At 39.6% G+C, this 16,240-nt stretch overlaps 1 protein-coding gene across 1 annotated transcript in view; it reads right to left on the bottom strand.

Annotated features, from left to right (window-relative positions):
• The window catches only part of LOC122758024 (poly [ADP-ribose] polymerase tankyrase-1-like), an 83,261-nt gene extending 69,826 nt beyond the window's left edge, over nt 1-13,435 (bottom strand). The window contains exons 1-4 of the mRNA XM_044011806.1: nt 12,871-13,435; nt 11,268-11,383; nt 9,644-9,752; nt 3,276-3,371 (exon numbers count right to left, since the gene is read on the bottom strand). Of these exons, the coding sequence (XP_043867741.1) occupies nt 3,276-3,371; nt 9,644-9,752; nt 11,268-11,383; nt 12,871-13,393 (844 nt within the window). The 5' untranslated portion in view covers nt 13,394-13,435. The remainder of the gene's footprint in view (nt 1-3,275; nt 3,372-9,643; nt 9,753-11,267; nt 11,384-12,870) is intronic.
• Nucleotides 13,436-16,240: the final 2,805 nt, after the last annotated feature.

Genomic DNA, 16,240 nt, shown 5'->3' with positions numbered 1-16,240 from the left:
GAGCAGAACCTCTAAATCATGTACAATGAACATATAGGACAGGGAAGAAAGAGCTAGCGCAGAGTGTCACTGGAGAGCAAAGTCACACTTTTTACAGACACTGCATTTATGGAGTTTCTGAGAAATGTTTAAATTCTACACCACTTCTATCTAAACTGCACCATTTGGGCAATAACACAGGCATTTATGAGATCACTAATTTAACTGCCTCACTGGCAAGTATCTTTATGAAAGTTGTATCATTACAGGTTGGCACTAGGTGAGCAGACAATGTAACGGGATGAAAGTTTAAGGGGATTAGTGCCGGTCATTGGAAGCATAACTCATGACACTAACAAGAATCTGCATACCACTCAGATCTGAGCCGCATGGATCAGAACAACAGAACGAGCCACTGCAAGAGAAAGAGACTGATGACAGAGCAGAGCGTCTGAGAGCCCCCTGTTATGGATCGACTCGTTTCCCTGTTAACTGCTAATTTTCACCCGAATGCATCAGCAGGTGCCTCTGTGTGTGTTTAGCAGATACTAAAAACGGGGGAGAGAGAACGCTTTCCTGTAAATGTACCATTGTTCACGTTCTCATTAAAATTTAACACTCTGCCACAGTTTGTACATTTTAAAACACCATCTTCTCCCGGTGATTATTGTTTTGTGACCTTCTAATGGGCATAATGCACATCTCAAGTGGGCAATCTGAGTTCTGGTTTTGTGTGCACTGATATGACTTAATAAATCGCCTATTAGCTGCCATGAGTCATTACTTTCTATATATATATATATATATATATACACACACACACACACATTTGATTAAGTGCACCATGTTGATTTTCTATCACATTTAGAATGAGGGCAATTAAAGTACTCAGCTAAATCTTTTATTTTTTACCACACATAAATTGTACTACCATGACAATTACACTGTAAAACGTGTACCATGTCTAATACTGAGAAAGAATAGGGTGAGGGGGGCTAACTGCGACACATGCGGCAGAGTGCAATAATCCTGGCACCGAACAACCTCATTTCAATTCCTGCAGCCGGGGACAATAATTCTTCACCGGCTGGCTGCAGTGAGATTCCCCACTCATGTTTTGACATTGCACAGTCTCGCAGTGTCGTATCTTGAGGTCTGTCTCATCCAGCGCACAGGCCAAACAAGGAGAATTGATGATGTAACCCAGTGTAAACACAGAAGTGGTGCTGCGAAACTGATTTAGAGCCAGTGTTGATGCTCGGAGAGGAAAAGTGAGCGACAGTGAACACAGAGCGAGACTTTTAAATGTGAAAAATCCTCTTTTTTATGCAAACTAAACAAACAAATTAAATTCAAGTCTCTCAACTTTTCCTACAAATCAGAAAAGGAATCATTAATATGACACTTGGGCAACACCTGTTAATTGATTTTTTCTGTTGTGATACGACCGGTATCTCTTGCATTTCTTACTCAAACAACGTCAAAGTCAGCACTGCACACACTGGTGCCCTCAGTAAGTCGTCTGCCAAGCAGACATTTACAGAGAGGTGTATGAACAGTATACAAAAATGAGAAGTGCTCATTTGCCAAGAAGAACAAAACCAGACTAAAAAGAAAACAGGTTGTTGTCTCAGTACGTTTCGATGTCTAATTAAAACACACAAAATAATTCATCTAAAGAAAGGACATGTTTCAAATTAGCTCCTCAATTAAAAGCAGCAAACACAAGCAGTCCCAGTGGCTCCCACCAATGAACAGGTGTAATGAGTCCTGCTGCCTTTAAGAGCTCGTAACAATAAAAGACCCCGTAAATTAGTCCGAGATTCACTGCACACTTTTAGTGTCCCGTGTTGGTCACAAGAAGTTTTATATGAGCTGAACTTTTGATTCTCTTGCGTTTTACTGGCGTTTTTGCTCTTTAAACTCGAGCAAAAACGCCAGGAGGTTTAATTTGACAGGAAAAAAAATCCATCGAGCTTTGAAAGTGAGAATGTGCAGAAACACTACAACAGGCCTTCAGATAAACCCAACTGGGACAATAATGACAATGTTGATGATGACCATGGTGATGGAAGTGTTTCCCACCGTCTGTATCTGAGGGAATGGAATGGTAAAGTACAGTGTTGCAGTTTTGGGCAACCTAACAGTTATTATAACAGGTTAGTTGTGTCAATGTTTGGAACATGGAACAAGATAAAACGCATGCACATAAAAGCTAACACTGTAAGGGGCTCGTTTAGCGAGTAGCTGATCAATGAGCTCACTCATTGATCAAGCAGAGTCAGAGAAAAAACAGAAAAGTAGTGACCAACATGTGTACAGGAAAGGACGACTGGTGGAAAAATTCTGAGGTGGGTGGGTTCGGTGACATTATTCCTATTTTCTTAAACCTTATTTGTCAGTACCAATAAATCCCGTCTTTTTCGTTTCAAATTTGAAATATTGCAAATTAGCAGCACATAAATGAGCAGTTACGCGATCCTGATTAAACAATGAGGACGTTGCTTGAAAAAGTCGCTTGTGTCACATATTACCATATTAACATAGCGTGTTCGCTTTTCCGCCACTCAACAGGGTTCACATCCAGAGGAGAGTTTGAGCTTCTTTGTTTCTTAAATAATAATAAAAGTAGTGATCTACAAGCAGTAGCATCAGGCCGTGCAGCTCTGTCACCACGCCGTCTGTGCCTGAAACACGATTTGTTCTATGCATGTGTGTGCAGCATGTGGCTACTTCCTGACAAAACTATAATATATATATATATATATATATATATATATATATATATATATATATATATATATATTAAGTTCTATATCGTTTTAGTAGTTATTCTATTAAAACACATACGTGTTAGGGGTTAGCGTTAGGGTAAGGATTTCTTCTTTCGTGTTACTATATCTGTTGTAAAAACAAAGACGGTAACAGGAAGTGGCCGCACTTTCACACCTGCTATGCAGGTAAGTAATTATAAGCTTAGAGGCCAATCTGCCGATAACATTAGTGATCTGTGTTGATGTGTGCCCTCTACTGGTATCCGTCGTAACTACACCGTGTGCGAGGTCCAGAGAAATGACACACGGATGAAAAGTAACAGACGTTGTTGGTTAATTAATTCTGTTAATCAACCTACTAACAGTGAATCATCAACATTCCCAAAAACAAAACAAGACAAAGACAAACAAGGGTGCAACAGCACAGAGTCAACAAACAGCAACACACAAAGAGAGAGTCTTGTGAGACAGAAACGTGGGAGTGAGTGCAGCGACTGGCAGATACATAGGGAGTAAACTGACCTGTGAGCACAGCCTTCGCAGAGGGTTCAGCCAGGTCCAGCGCGGACTTGCCATCAGTGTTGCGGATGTTGGGGTCGGCTCCATGCTGCAGCAACACTGTACAACAACAGGGTAGACATAGACAGTAGCTGAGCTCCTGAACTGACATACAAACTCCTCGACACACACTTCCTCCGAGTCCTAGTCCTCCTCCTGCTCCTCCTGCTGCTGCTACTGAACCACATTCTGCTCCATAAACTGCTCTCCCTGGACCCTTCTCTCCCACTTGCTCCTCTGCTATCCCCCCTGTTCCTCCTCTGGTCATTCTGACTCCGTGCTGTACTGGCAGCCGTCCTCCAAGTCCTACTTCACATTTCTCTCCTCCTCCTCCAGCTGCTCCTCCTCTGTTGCTAGCGCTGCTCCCTTGGCTGCCCCCGGCTGCCCCTGCCCTGCGAGCCATGCTGCTGATGTAAACAGACATGTCACAACGGGAGCTGCGAAAAGCAACGCTGAGACCACAGCGCCGGAGAAACAGAGGACCTTACAAAAGGGCTACGTGACTGGTTACAAAACACATCCCACTTCCACGGAACAAGGGAGGGAAGCCTTTGCTCGAGCTGAGAAAATAAATAAAAATGAGTGAGGAAGGGGGAGACTAATCCAAGCAGCAGCAGCAGCAGCAGCGGCGGCAGCGGCGGCAGCGGCAGCAGCAGCAGCAGCAAGACGGGCAGGCAGTGCGAGCGGAGAGACTCTCGCCTCTCCAACTGACTGAGCGATGCAGCGGAGAGCAAGATGAGTGAAGAGAGGAGGGGAGAAGGTTGGAATGGTGTGGTGGTGGGGAGTCAGAGAGAGGATGGGAGAGGTAGAGGGCAAAAAGAGGGGAGGGAGAGGAAAACATAAGAGTGGGTGCAGAGGAGAGGAGAGGAAAGGAGAGGAGAGAGGAGAGGAGAGATGAACTACCCCACAGGTATGAGCTGAATAATAAACTCAGCCGGTGCTCAGTTCTTCCTGTAAATTAGCTCTTGTGAGGGCACTAATGTCACCACTCCACCTGCCTCCCTCTCCGTCTCACTTCCCCACTATTGTTATTGCCGAACAGTTCTCGGCGCACATTGCCCTCTGACTCGCTGTGAACCATCCTGCTGAAACACAGCGGGAGAAGCGGAGATAGCCAGGCGCACTTCTTAAAATTCAGGATGTTGTGCATGCATGCCCCCGCGTGTATGTGTGTGTGTGTGTGTGTGTGTGTGTGTGTGTGTGTACCTCGTGTTATTCACCCACTCAACAAAAACATGATTTAGCTCTGCATCAATCTTTCATACGCCAGTCGAGAAGTCTGTGAAGGAGTTGTCTAAATACCACTTTGAGAATCTACCAACACACATATCAGTGTGATGCAAGCCTGGTTCCCAGTAAAATGTATCGCAACTATATAAAAAACACTTGATCTAATATTTGTTTTCTTTTTTGCTCCCTCCAATTTCTTGACATCGATATTAACTTTAACTAAAATTTGTCATCATGGTAACATTTTAGTTCATATTAACCAAACCCCCATTTGTCAGCTTTAAATACCAGGACAACCTAGATCCCTTTTTTTGGACAGGATTAGTTTTCAGGACACCGTCAGATTTGCAACTTATGACTCGCTGTGGAAAGCGTGAGCATTAACCAAAAACTGATTGCATCACGGAAACAAAGTGCTGCTGATGACAGAGCGGCACATAACAGCAATTAAACAGGCTGTTTTTACTTTCAGCCGGGTGTGAATTTATATCTTCAGATTTTTTTAAGTAGTATCTTCTTGCACAAGTTAACACTTGGGCAAAGAGTTTTTAGATGCTGACACGGAAAAAGTCAAACCTCATTCTTATATAATAAAGATAAAGGAATTATATTGTTGCGGGCTGGTTCTTTAGAGAACACTTTATTTGCTTTGTCTTCCACTGGCGGATCATGCATCTTTCAATATCCGACGATCAGAAAACAAAAAAAGAAAAAATATTGATCTCCACTAAAATACAACTGTGAAGTCCTACTGAATTACTATGTTTATTTTTATTGGTAGAATCCACTTTGGCATTTACAGCCGTAGTCAAACCGTATGCAGCCGCCTCGCTTCACCAGCACAATGTAGCTGTTGTGCCTGGACTTTATTGTTCATGACGTAATTCATGCATCCCTCTGTTTGCAGTGTGGGAATGTCATCATGAACGCCATTAAAGCAAAACACTATAGCTGTACCGAGGAAGGCGGAGGCTTCGCGTGAAGATGAGAGGCTTATTCATCTAACCCTAACCCTTAACACAAAGTGGAACAAACACAGTTTAACTACAAAATGAACTGTAAATGATGGCTGTTCTCATTTTTCAAGATCTTCTTCTCCCAAGGTTTGTTGATTAGATTTTTCTCTGGACCTTGAGCCTGAAGAGATACAGGTCAAGTTTTTTTTTTTTGGTGATCCCATCATGCTGAGCTGTCGTTCCAGCCTTCATTTTAGACTCGTATCCAGCTGCTAAATCTCCAAACTGGCAGGGCAACCGTTGACCAAACGCCTGTCCAATAAATAAGCCACCGGGGGTCACGTGACTTTTTGCTGACATGCATTGCTTTTCCTTTGCGAGACAAACATTTATGTCAGGTTTTTCTTCTCTGTTTCAACTCAAACAAAACAAACCTACAGAGACCCCGTAGGGTAAGGGTGCGGGAGTTTAAAGCGTAAACTTTTTAAGTTCACTTGCAAAACATATGCTCTTCCATCCTGGTTCTTGTTTTGTAATCCCCGTAGGGAAATTAAGTCTCTGCATTTAAGTCATCCTCTACTAGAAAGCTTTAGAATTAGGAGCACCTGGTCATTTTCGGAGAGTAACCCGCGTTTTTAGGATTGTTAAGTCTTTTTAACGGATCGACAGTCCGGCACTGTTTGGCTTGATTTCTGTGTCGGACGTCTCTTCCTGTGACGGCACTCTGACCAATCAGTAGCCGGCAATCTGGCGACGTCACGCATAGCACGTATTCAGTGCGCTTGGAACCTCACCAGAGTAGGTGCTAAAAAAAAGTCCCTAGTACAAGGTACTATGCTAGTGGAAACGCTACTTAACCATGCCGAGGCAAGGCAAGTGGAAACATGCCACAAGTGCTTCAGAAAGCCCTGCCGTGCATGGATCTTTGGCTCCATGACCCTACTCCAAGTGCCAGATGAGGCCGTCTGAGAGCTGAGGAGGGGACTCAAACGTTTTGCGGGTGAACGCTAAAGTTTGCTCTAAAGAACTTCCCACCCTGACTCTGGAGGAGGCTCCTTTTCATGAGGTCTATAATGTCGTCTGAGAAGTAAGTTTTGGAAGTTTTTCAAAGCTAAATATACTGTGTAGGCACAAGACAGCCCAGTACCGATTTCCAGCGAATCAATAATGTCAATGCCCTGATAAAGTCTAAATGAACTTTGGCTCATAATTTTGAAGAGTATCTTCAAATGCGGTGCTATTTTATAGTCCAGGCAAGTAGTTCTGCCACATATTCCTAGACTGTTACCCACATTTAACAGCATGTTTCAGACACATCCAGCATTCCTGGCAGCCGATGACTGCAGATACTTTCTATATATAATGGAAATTAAACAGGCAGACTTGCCCAAAATTGCCAGTCATTAAAAATACGGACTTAAAGCCTGCCTTATATATATTAGTCTGTTTTTCTAATCACAATTCAGAGAAATACCCTTACTGCTGCAGTCAATGCTCACATTCAGGACTTGGACAAATGATAAGTGGAAATGTGTATTGCAGTCTCTATTTGTGCCAGAGGGCAGCGAAAGAAGTATAGGAGCAGAGAAGGAGTCAGGCTTTTCAAATTATGCCACAAATTGGAAATGTGTCCGGAAAATATTTACCTTTTGAACCCGCGCTGTAAAAACGCATTTATCAACTTCTTGCTTCACAAAGTGTTTTCAAGTGGTACTTTCTGGGGGGAGAAAGTGTTGCTAAATGGCGGCACTCGTGGTCTGTGCTCACAACTGGACCAAGAAGAGCCACGGTATTGTCAATGCTTGTCTGCGTCCTTCACCTCAACACTGATGCATTAGCACAAATAAAGCCCAAACACCATCCGTGGAGAGCGTTTTTAAAGCAAAGACATCCTCAAAATGACCTGCTATTTTCAAAACAAAACATCTTACGACACCAGAGCAGTTTATAACTTTGACTGGAGGCATTTAAGCATGTGTGCCAATCATAGAAACATGTTTACATGTGGGAGGATTTATAAGCATAAAATTAATACACTATCCAGATGTAGACAAACGTGTAAAATAGCTTTAAAATAAAGGTTATTGTAACCTAATAAAAAGCCTTTTTTGCATACTTTAGGCCAGAGTCTTGCTTTATGGGGGTTTGTGTAGAGGTAGGCCAAAAATTTGGTTGGGCTGATTAGCCAATTACTACAAATTATGCATTTTTGCTCACAGAAATCCAATAAATGTTGACAGTTTTTCTTTATTTTTCATCCAAAACTATTTATTTTTATTTTTGATGACCTATTTCATGTATTAAAAACGCAGTTTATCCATTATTTTTATTGGAATGAACTGTACACAACGCAAAATAAAATGTAGATTGGGAAGAATAAGCATTAATGTTGTTCAATTACTAATTAACTTAAGTTATTAATGTTATCATTGAACATTTAAATGTTATCAGATAAAAAACAAAAGCCAGTGAATATCCTGAGTTATCAACATTAGATGAGGAAAAATAAACCCATATTTCTTCCCACTCCCCTTTTGAACATGTATAATTTATATTGATTAATCTAATCTTGTTTTGTCAGTTATAATTTCATGTTAAAAAAAATAAATAAACATAGGTCGACCTCTAATTTTATGTTCTAAACAGAAGCTTATTACGCAAATGAAGACGAGTGGAGGTGGCTTCTGAAATACATTTAACCATGTACTGTGAATTTAAAAGTTCAAGTGAGTAGGATTTAGTAGCAAAGCTGGAACAAAACATTTGCAATTCACAAAATAATTATGTGACATTTCCATTAATGTGAAAAGGAAGTCAAAAAAACACTAAATATGCTCATTGTATAACAACAACAAAAAAGACCAAAGGCCTAAATTTCCATGTCATTTAAAATGATTTATACATCAATCCCTGCTCCAGTTGTTGATAACAAGATGAAATTTGTGTGCGGTGATAATCAGAGCAACAACAAGCCCCCTGCTGCCGTGCAGTCCTTCAGGGCCCAGACATTATGCAGCAGGTACTGCAGACATAAAGTGACTGATGTAACTTTTTCCTCCCGGTTGCTCTCAACACTCAAAGCCCCATGAAAGCGACCATCAGTGAAGATTTCCTCCAGTATTTCTACTATCATTATTATTATTATTATTATTATTAGTCAAAGTGAGCAATGCTGTTCTATTAGGATCATGAAGATTATCACCTAAAAGGCTGCTCGCATGGGTTTACTGTCAAGATGCGTCTTTTCTACTTCGGGGGATCAGTAACACACAGCATCCCCTCTATTCTTCAGATTAACTGCGACCGCTGCTAACCGAGCCTGCGGTGGCGTTTCACTATTTAATTTAAAACCACGTTGGTGGGAGCTCATATAATATAGGACGGAGAAATCAATGCTCTCTTGTCCCCGTGTGAGTTTAAGAATTAAGCACTCTAACGCGGTGATTGCAGGCCTTGGGTTATTTGCTGTTTCGAGCTTAATGAGAAACAATAGTGGGTGGTTTGTGATTGTTTCTAAAAAAAAAATACTGTGTGATAATACAGAAATATGGGTTAAGACTTTTAAATAAAATGCTCAAACAAATACAAAACTAAAGCAGGATTTAACATGAGGAAATGTACCAAAGCATCAAAACCACATCCTAAATTAAATTAAATTAAATTAACAGTATGTAACACACCTAGTTTGGTTTTAAAAACCACAAGGGATCATGGGAATTGTTGCCAGGAGACCTTTGGCAGCAATTTCTCAGGAACAAGGTCAACGCGGAGGTGACGTAACACCCAGTTGTGACCCCCGACTTCCAATGTTAATGGAACGCAGCATAATTAAAGGCACAGTGAAACAGTCTGTTACCTTGAATAGAAATAATATATATATATATGGGTTTAAAGAGTGTTTGAAAAAACTTTGGGCTAATGTAAGTACATCACTAAACGAAAGATATAACAAGTCTGGTCATTGTTAAAGAAATGTTACATACTATGTCTGTAAAAGCACGTTTAACCAAATCTGAGAGGAACCAAGTACTTCCCTTGCACACACAGCACTCAAGTTTTCCATTTCTGTTCTCGTCACAGAAATTTAAGTATAACTTACTTCGTCAAACACAAAATGAACCGAGCGCATTTTTTTTGTGCACCTACCGATACAGACGTCTATCTTGCCTTTAATGGCAGCTTCGTGCAGCGGCGTGTAGTTCCAGTTGTCTCGAGCGTTAGGGTCGGCTCCCTGACACAGCAACAAGGACACCACCTGGAAGAAAGAAGAATATTAAAACTTACTTTTTATTTACCAGAAACTATAAAAACCTCACTTGTTCTTTTACTCTTCTCTAGGCTGGATATACTTCCAAGTGTTGTGAATCCTCGTGGTTATAGCTACCAACAGACGAAATCCAGCAGACTTTTTTCAGGTTAGAAAAATATTTTTAAAACCTGAAAATGACGATGTTCTTAAATGTCTCGTTTTGTCCACAAACCAAAATGATTCAGTTTTAATGATGTTTTGGTAACATGGATCAAAGAAACCAGAAAATATCCAGATTTAAGAAGAATCAGAAAGCTTGTCTCAATATTGAAAAAAAACCACAAACCGGTTCATCAATTATCAAAATAGTTGATGATTAATTTAATAATCGAGTAATTGTTTCAGCTCTATTTATTACTGATCACCTCTCTTTTGTTTCCTTGTTAAAGCATCTTTGTGTGATCTGAAAAGTGCTTTAAAAATCTGATATTGTATTATTGTTATTATTATGTATGTACAGTATATTATGTATCACTATTAAATGCCTTTTGTCCCCACCCGCCCCTGCTGTGCTGCCACTGTATACAGCACACACAAACACTCCCTCAGTCAGGTCTGATAGTCTTGCTTGACAGAGCCTGTTTTCAGGTAAATGAGGCAAACAAAGGAAGAATAATAAAGTCAACAATGGAAATATTCACGAAAGATGTGGATGTGTAACTGAGGGACCCATGGCCCGGACCAAAAATGCCTGATCAATGATAACTGTCAGAGAACAGGGTTATTTTACACATATTTTAAGTATTTTATTATTAACAGCTTTAAAGCTGTGGATAGAATTCTGTTGGATGTAAAAGAGAATGCAAGTTCTTAGCCTTGACAGTCTGCAACAACAACACAGCTCAGTACCTCAACCGTCCATTTAACTATCCGATTTCCAGCAGAGTGTTTCCACTGTGTGAGAACAAGGTCACTGCATCTACTTTGCAGAAATAAAATAAAAGCCCAAAAACTAGACAAACAAGCACTTTAAGAACCTCCGCTTTGTAGTTGCCGAGTGACTGGTTTCAGTTTGGAGTGTTTTCACTCTCATCGTGATGCAAATTGTTGGCGTGTGATCACAAAGCAACATTAGTGCTGTGCACTTCTCTGACGATGACGTTAAGTGCTCTCAATCAAAACCTCTCAAACACATGAAACTGAGAACAACAAAGCCTCAGCCGCACATCTGTTACAGATAATCCAAAACATCATCATCATCATCATCATCATCATCAGGATCAGGGGATGACCAGAGCAATGAAAATGAACGTCTTCTCACGGTGGTCTCTTCCCATGACTGCACACTTTGTGGTTTAGGATCGACCACCTGACAAAGCAGGAAGTTGACAGAAGCAGGAAACGCAAACGGATTTGTGTGTTACTTTGCCTGGACTGCACAGTGGGGGGACTGTGACAAAATAATCCATCCAGAGTAAACAACACGAACAGATAACACGGGGTCGAGTGAGTAAGTCTCACCTCAGAGTGACCGAAGGAGCAGGCATTGTGAAGCGGGATCAGACCCCCGTCGTCCCGAGCGTGCACATTGGCGCCCGTCTGGAGCAAGTGGTCAACCACATCTTTCCGCCCAAAACCTGAGACAGGAGAAAAAGAAAAGTTGATCTGATTAATTTAGAAGAAGAAAAGTAGAAAACATCATTTAAAATAATTTAGATATTCACCAAACGTGTTTACAGGTCTCGTTTAATTCCTATTTTATGTTGAAATTCTAAAACTTTACTCTAGTTCCGTCGTTACTTTCTACTAATTTTGTGAAAAATGTGTCACGTTTGTCATGGAAAGTGTTGTCACATGTCACCTCTCTTTAATTTCAACCGTGTCCTGGGACTTAAGAGGATCTGTTCTCATTCAAGCTGCCGAGGATTAGAAAAGCCAGAGATATAAAACAGCTGTGTATGTTTTTGTTTTTTTGCTGTACTGTTTAAAGAATTAAAAGCAGCCCAAGCTGAAAGAAGAGAGTTGAACATCACCTTAAATAACCACGGAAACTTTCCTGATTTGATTCAAGCCTTGTCTGTGTCTAAAACTAAATGCAATGTTTACATTTACAAGTTATGGATATTTCTGCAAAGTTTATGCACTATTTCAGCTTATTTCACTGGGTGAATAAAAAGTAAACATTTACATCGGAACCTGACTGTTCTAGACAAAATATCTGACTGAATATATACATATATAGGTATGTACTAGTGTCTGTTTAACATTAGGTGTATTTAGAAAAGTTGGTTCCCTGAGTGTAATTTATACATTAAATATGACAGTACAATTTATGAGTGTGACTCATTTGTTATTTTTTTGTTGTGGGAACTCTAGTAAACTTTCAACCAATGCAATTCAAATCATCTTCATCCTTTTTTGGTTTTTGAGTATTTATTCAATCATTTATTCGTTCCTTTCATGAAAGTGTCCAGTAATACAATATGAAATGTATGTATATATATATTCATAATACATATTTAAATGATTGAAAAAGGAGCAGTTAGAAGAATACAATTCTTATTATTATTACCTGAACACAACAAATCTTAGACAGGTCTGTCATTTTCACTTACCTACCATCGACTACACCCTTTATGACAACAACATAAAACAAAAAAAAAATAAATCAAAGTGAAAACATTTACATAAGTAAAATTTAACGCCCTGTTAAGTTACAGGTGCATATTGTCTTATTTGTTTTCTCTTCATATATTTTTTTTAAAACTGAAAATGATGTGTACAACCCTTAATCATTCTCTTAAATACTTTCACCTGTTTATTTTCTGCCTTGCACACAGTGTTATGCATTTATATCTCATTTATTATGTTTACAGTAACATGAAATTTGCTTTTAAAGATATTGAGTTTAACAAAGTGACTGTTTTAATGTGCAAATTTGATAATTGTGAAAATGAAACACTAATGTGATAAAAGTTTGTAGTTGATATTATGAGCAGTGTCTTTAAAAACGCTACTGTCTGTTTACTCCCACACCCACTGAACGCATCACCACAAGTGAACAAACAGCCTGAAAAATACGAATTTAGTTTATATGAAATTAGATTTATTTAGTAAATGCTACCTGCTGCGAAATGCAGGGGTGTCGATTTACGTCCTGCCATGTCTTTCGCGTTCACGTTCACCGCATCCACGAGTTTCTTCACCCTTGAAACATCCCCGTTTCGACAGGCTTCAAACAGCTCCCTGAACGCCCCGTTTGCATTAGCACCCACACCGCTGCTGCTGTTGCTGCTGTTACTGCTGCTGCTGCTGCCCGGGTTACCACTGCCTGAGTCCGGCGTAGAGCCAGGGCTTGCCCCGCTACCCTCAGTGGTGGTCGGGGAGCTAGCACTACTGCTGCTGCCGCTGCTCGCGGAGGAGAGGGCCGGAGATGGAGAGGTGGAGGTGGTGGTGGTGGGAGAGGCCGGGGCTGCCTCGCCGTCAGCCGTGTTCTCCGCCGCGCTTCTACGGGGAAGCGGAGTCGCATCGTCGGCGGGTGCCGGCGGAGAGCTGGAAGGGCTGCCGGGGATGGAGGAGCTGCGGGGCTGAGAGGGCAGCAGTGTGTTCGACTGTTGCTGCTGAGAGGAGCGACGAGGCGTCGCCATTTTCACAACACAACAGTCCCCACTAGCAACAAAACACTGCTGACAGCTTCCTGTCGAGAAAAGACAAACTTCCGGTTTGCAGGGATCATGTGAAAACTACTGTGTTGATTTTTTTCATTCAGTTTATTTGTTCACATTAATCCATTCGTGTATTTTATACATACATATACATATATATACATATATATATACATATATATATATATATACATATATGCGTTATTTTCTTTGTTTTTTACGCAACTTAGAAAGACGAGAGGGAGCCCTGCGATCAAATTCCTGTGTTTACCAAATTGAAATTAAAAAAGGTGCCTTTTTAACTTTAATTTATTTATTTACACCACACCACCAGTCACTTATATTATGCAACATGAGTTAATAGTAGCTTTTAGTTAGTTAAAAGGTAATCTATCTGTTTGTGAATACTATCTATGAAATGGTTCCAACATTAAAAGTGTTTTTCAGGAAACAAACATATAGATAAATATCTATAATTTATTGATTTATTTATAAATGGCGAAACTGAATTTATGACTATGAACACCCATTCATCCACATATTATCAGTTTTGTTCATGTTAAAATAAATCCAAAACATGGTTGTTTGAGTATATTAAAAGGCCTGTAAACAAATGTTTTATTTTACTGACATTAAACTTCAAAATATTATGCACTTGGTGTTACAGGTGTGAGCTGGTCTGATGTTAAACAATACTGACATCTAGTGGAAATAATGGGTAATAATAATTAAAAAAAAACATTCAAGTCTTCTTCAGACAGTGAGGATTCTGACAATACAAGCAAAACGAATTATAGAAAATATATTTTATTGGAGCAAAGATGACACAAATTATAATCTACACTGAAAAATTCAACATCATTATGATTAATAACAAGCAGCATGAACTGATCAAGACAGATAATGACTCTCATTACCGTTCATTAACAAAATGACATCTGATTTTCCAAAAGTGTAAAAGAAAATTAAAAAAACATTGAAAATAGGTGTGTGTGTTTTTCCCCCTTAGAAGATGTTAAAGGTCAAATAATCTGAAAAGTTAGTTGGTATTTTAGGTCAAAATGTCATTGTATATGTATATAATTGGTTAATGGATGTTATACTTTGGTGCTGTTAAGTCAGTCTTTTTTGAAAATACATATAATTACATGTTAGCACACATTTGCACACGAGTAAATCAGCTGATCTAATTGTCACCTGCTGTAGTAGTGACTCAGTGTGGGACAGTGATTGTGTGTGTGATGACAGTGGATAACTATGCAGAGTTCTGTCCGGTCAGTCGGTTGACATACCTGACGTTGTTCTTCCAACGGCTGTTTGTGTGACAAAGTTTAAACTTGGCCTGAAGAACAACTTGAAGAACAACATGTCTACAAAGACAAATCACTCCAAAATATTTAAAGTTGACCATGTACGGCTTGTGCAAGACAACATTTTTCACTTTTATTAGATAAAAGACCTAAAGTGACTACTTTGGCAACTTCACACCATCACAACAACTGCAGTAAATATCAGTGGTGGCCAGATGAATCCAGATTAAAGATGGGATTGATGGATTCCCAGAAAAGAGACTTCATGAATAATCCACAATAGAGAAGAAAACCTCATGAGAGCGAAGGTGGAGAAGAAAATACAAAATAAAGTCAGAGAAAAAGAAGAAGAGAGCACAGAGAGACAAAGATGCAGGACTAGATTCCAGCAGAACAACATTCTTGTCAAAAACACTTCCCACACTCTTTCAAAATCTAAAATCTCCACGTCTACAGTTCAATCCTGACTCTCAAAAACAACAAATTATTCAGTGTTTTCACAAGCTGAGGCTATTTAATCAAAGATCGCCTCTCCATAAAAATATTTTTCTGCTTTTATTGGGCCGACCAAACCTTTTAGTAAAAGATTAACTGACCCAACCCTCACATCTACTGTTTTATTTTTAGCTAACACAACTTCCTGTTATTTTTAATTTAGGTGCTGTAAAATTTTTTGTAATGTGTATGACCAAGTTATTTTAACACTAGTATCAGGACTAAAAACAGGACAGGAAAAAAGTTTGCAGAACAAGAACAATTTAAATACTGATCTATTGTGAAGGTGAAATTCTTAATCTGGGAGAGATTTCTGCAGAACATGTTGCCTTATCTGTTTGTTTTTGTGCATTTGTTACTCCTCAAGTGTGCAGATTCGTTTTCCTAAATTATTTTCACAGTATTATCAGAGTAAAAACCCTAATTACAAGATTTTTTTTAACAACTTTACAGAGAAATAACAACTTGGCTGGAATATAATACTTCACTCGATTTGAAAATCCTGAGGTGGAGGAGAAACTACTACAAAACATAATCATAAGACTAGAACTTGCAGTTTAGTGAGCTATTGTTGATGCATGCCCATCTTTATGTTTTAAAAAAGGATAGTGAGTGACCTTTCACTTAATTCTCAGTCAAAAACAAGCTAAAAAAAATCCTAATCTGACAAATAAAACTGCTGCAAAGTGTCGCATGTAATTTATTTTAACGGTAACGTGAATTTGAAAGATCAGGAACAACTTGGGCGAGTGAATAAAGAGGTGAAAATGTGCAGTTTCAGATTGAACTTTAAAGTTTCTTCAAAAAGGATTTTGTTTTCTGTTTTGAAACGTGATCTCTCAGTGACTGGAAGAGTTTATCTCTCTATCTTTTTTCCACACGTATATTTGCATAATAAAAGCCTCGTCGAAACTCTTCCTCTGAGTCTTCACCTGTTGCAGGTGAGGATGAAAAAAAAAATCTCCTGGCTGCGCGTGCACGGCCACACCTGTCCCTATTTACCTGAAGCCACGCCCACACCCAG

This window comes from Solea senegalensis, linkage group LG21 (assembly GCF_019176455.1).
Source record: "Solea senegalensis isolate Sse05_10M linkage group LG21, IFAPA_SoseM_1, whole genome shotgun sequence".
NCBI lineage: Eukaryota > Metazoa > Chordata > Actinopteri > Pleuronectiformes > Soleidae > Solea > Solea senegalensis.
This window is presented reverse-complemented; position numbering and strand designations above follow the sequence as displayed.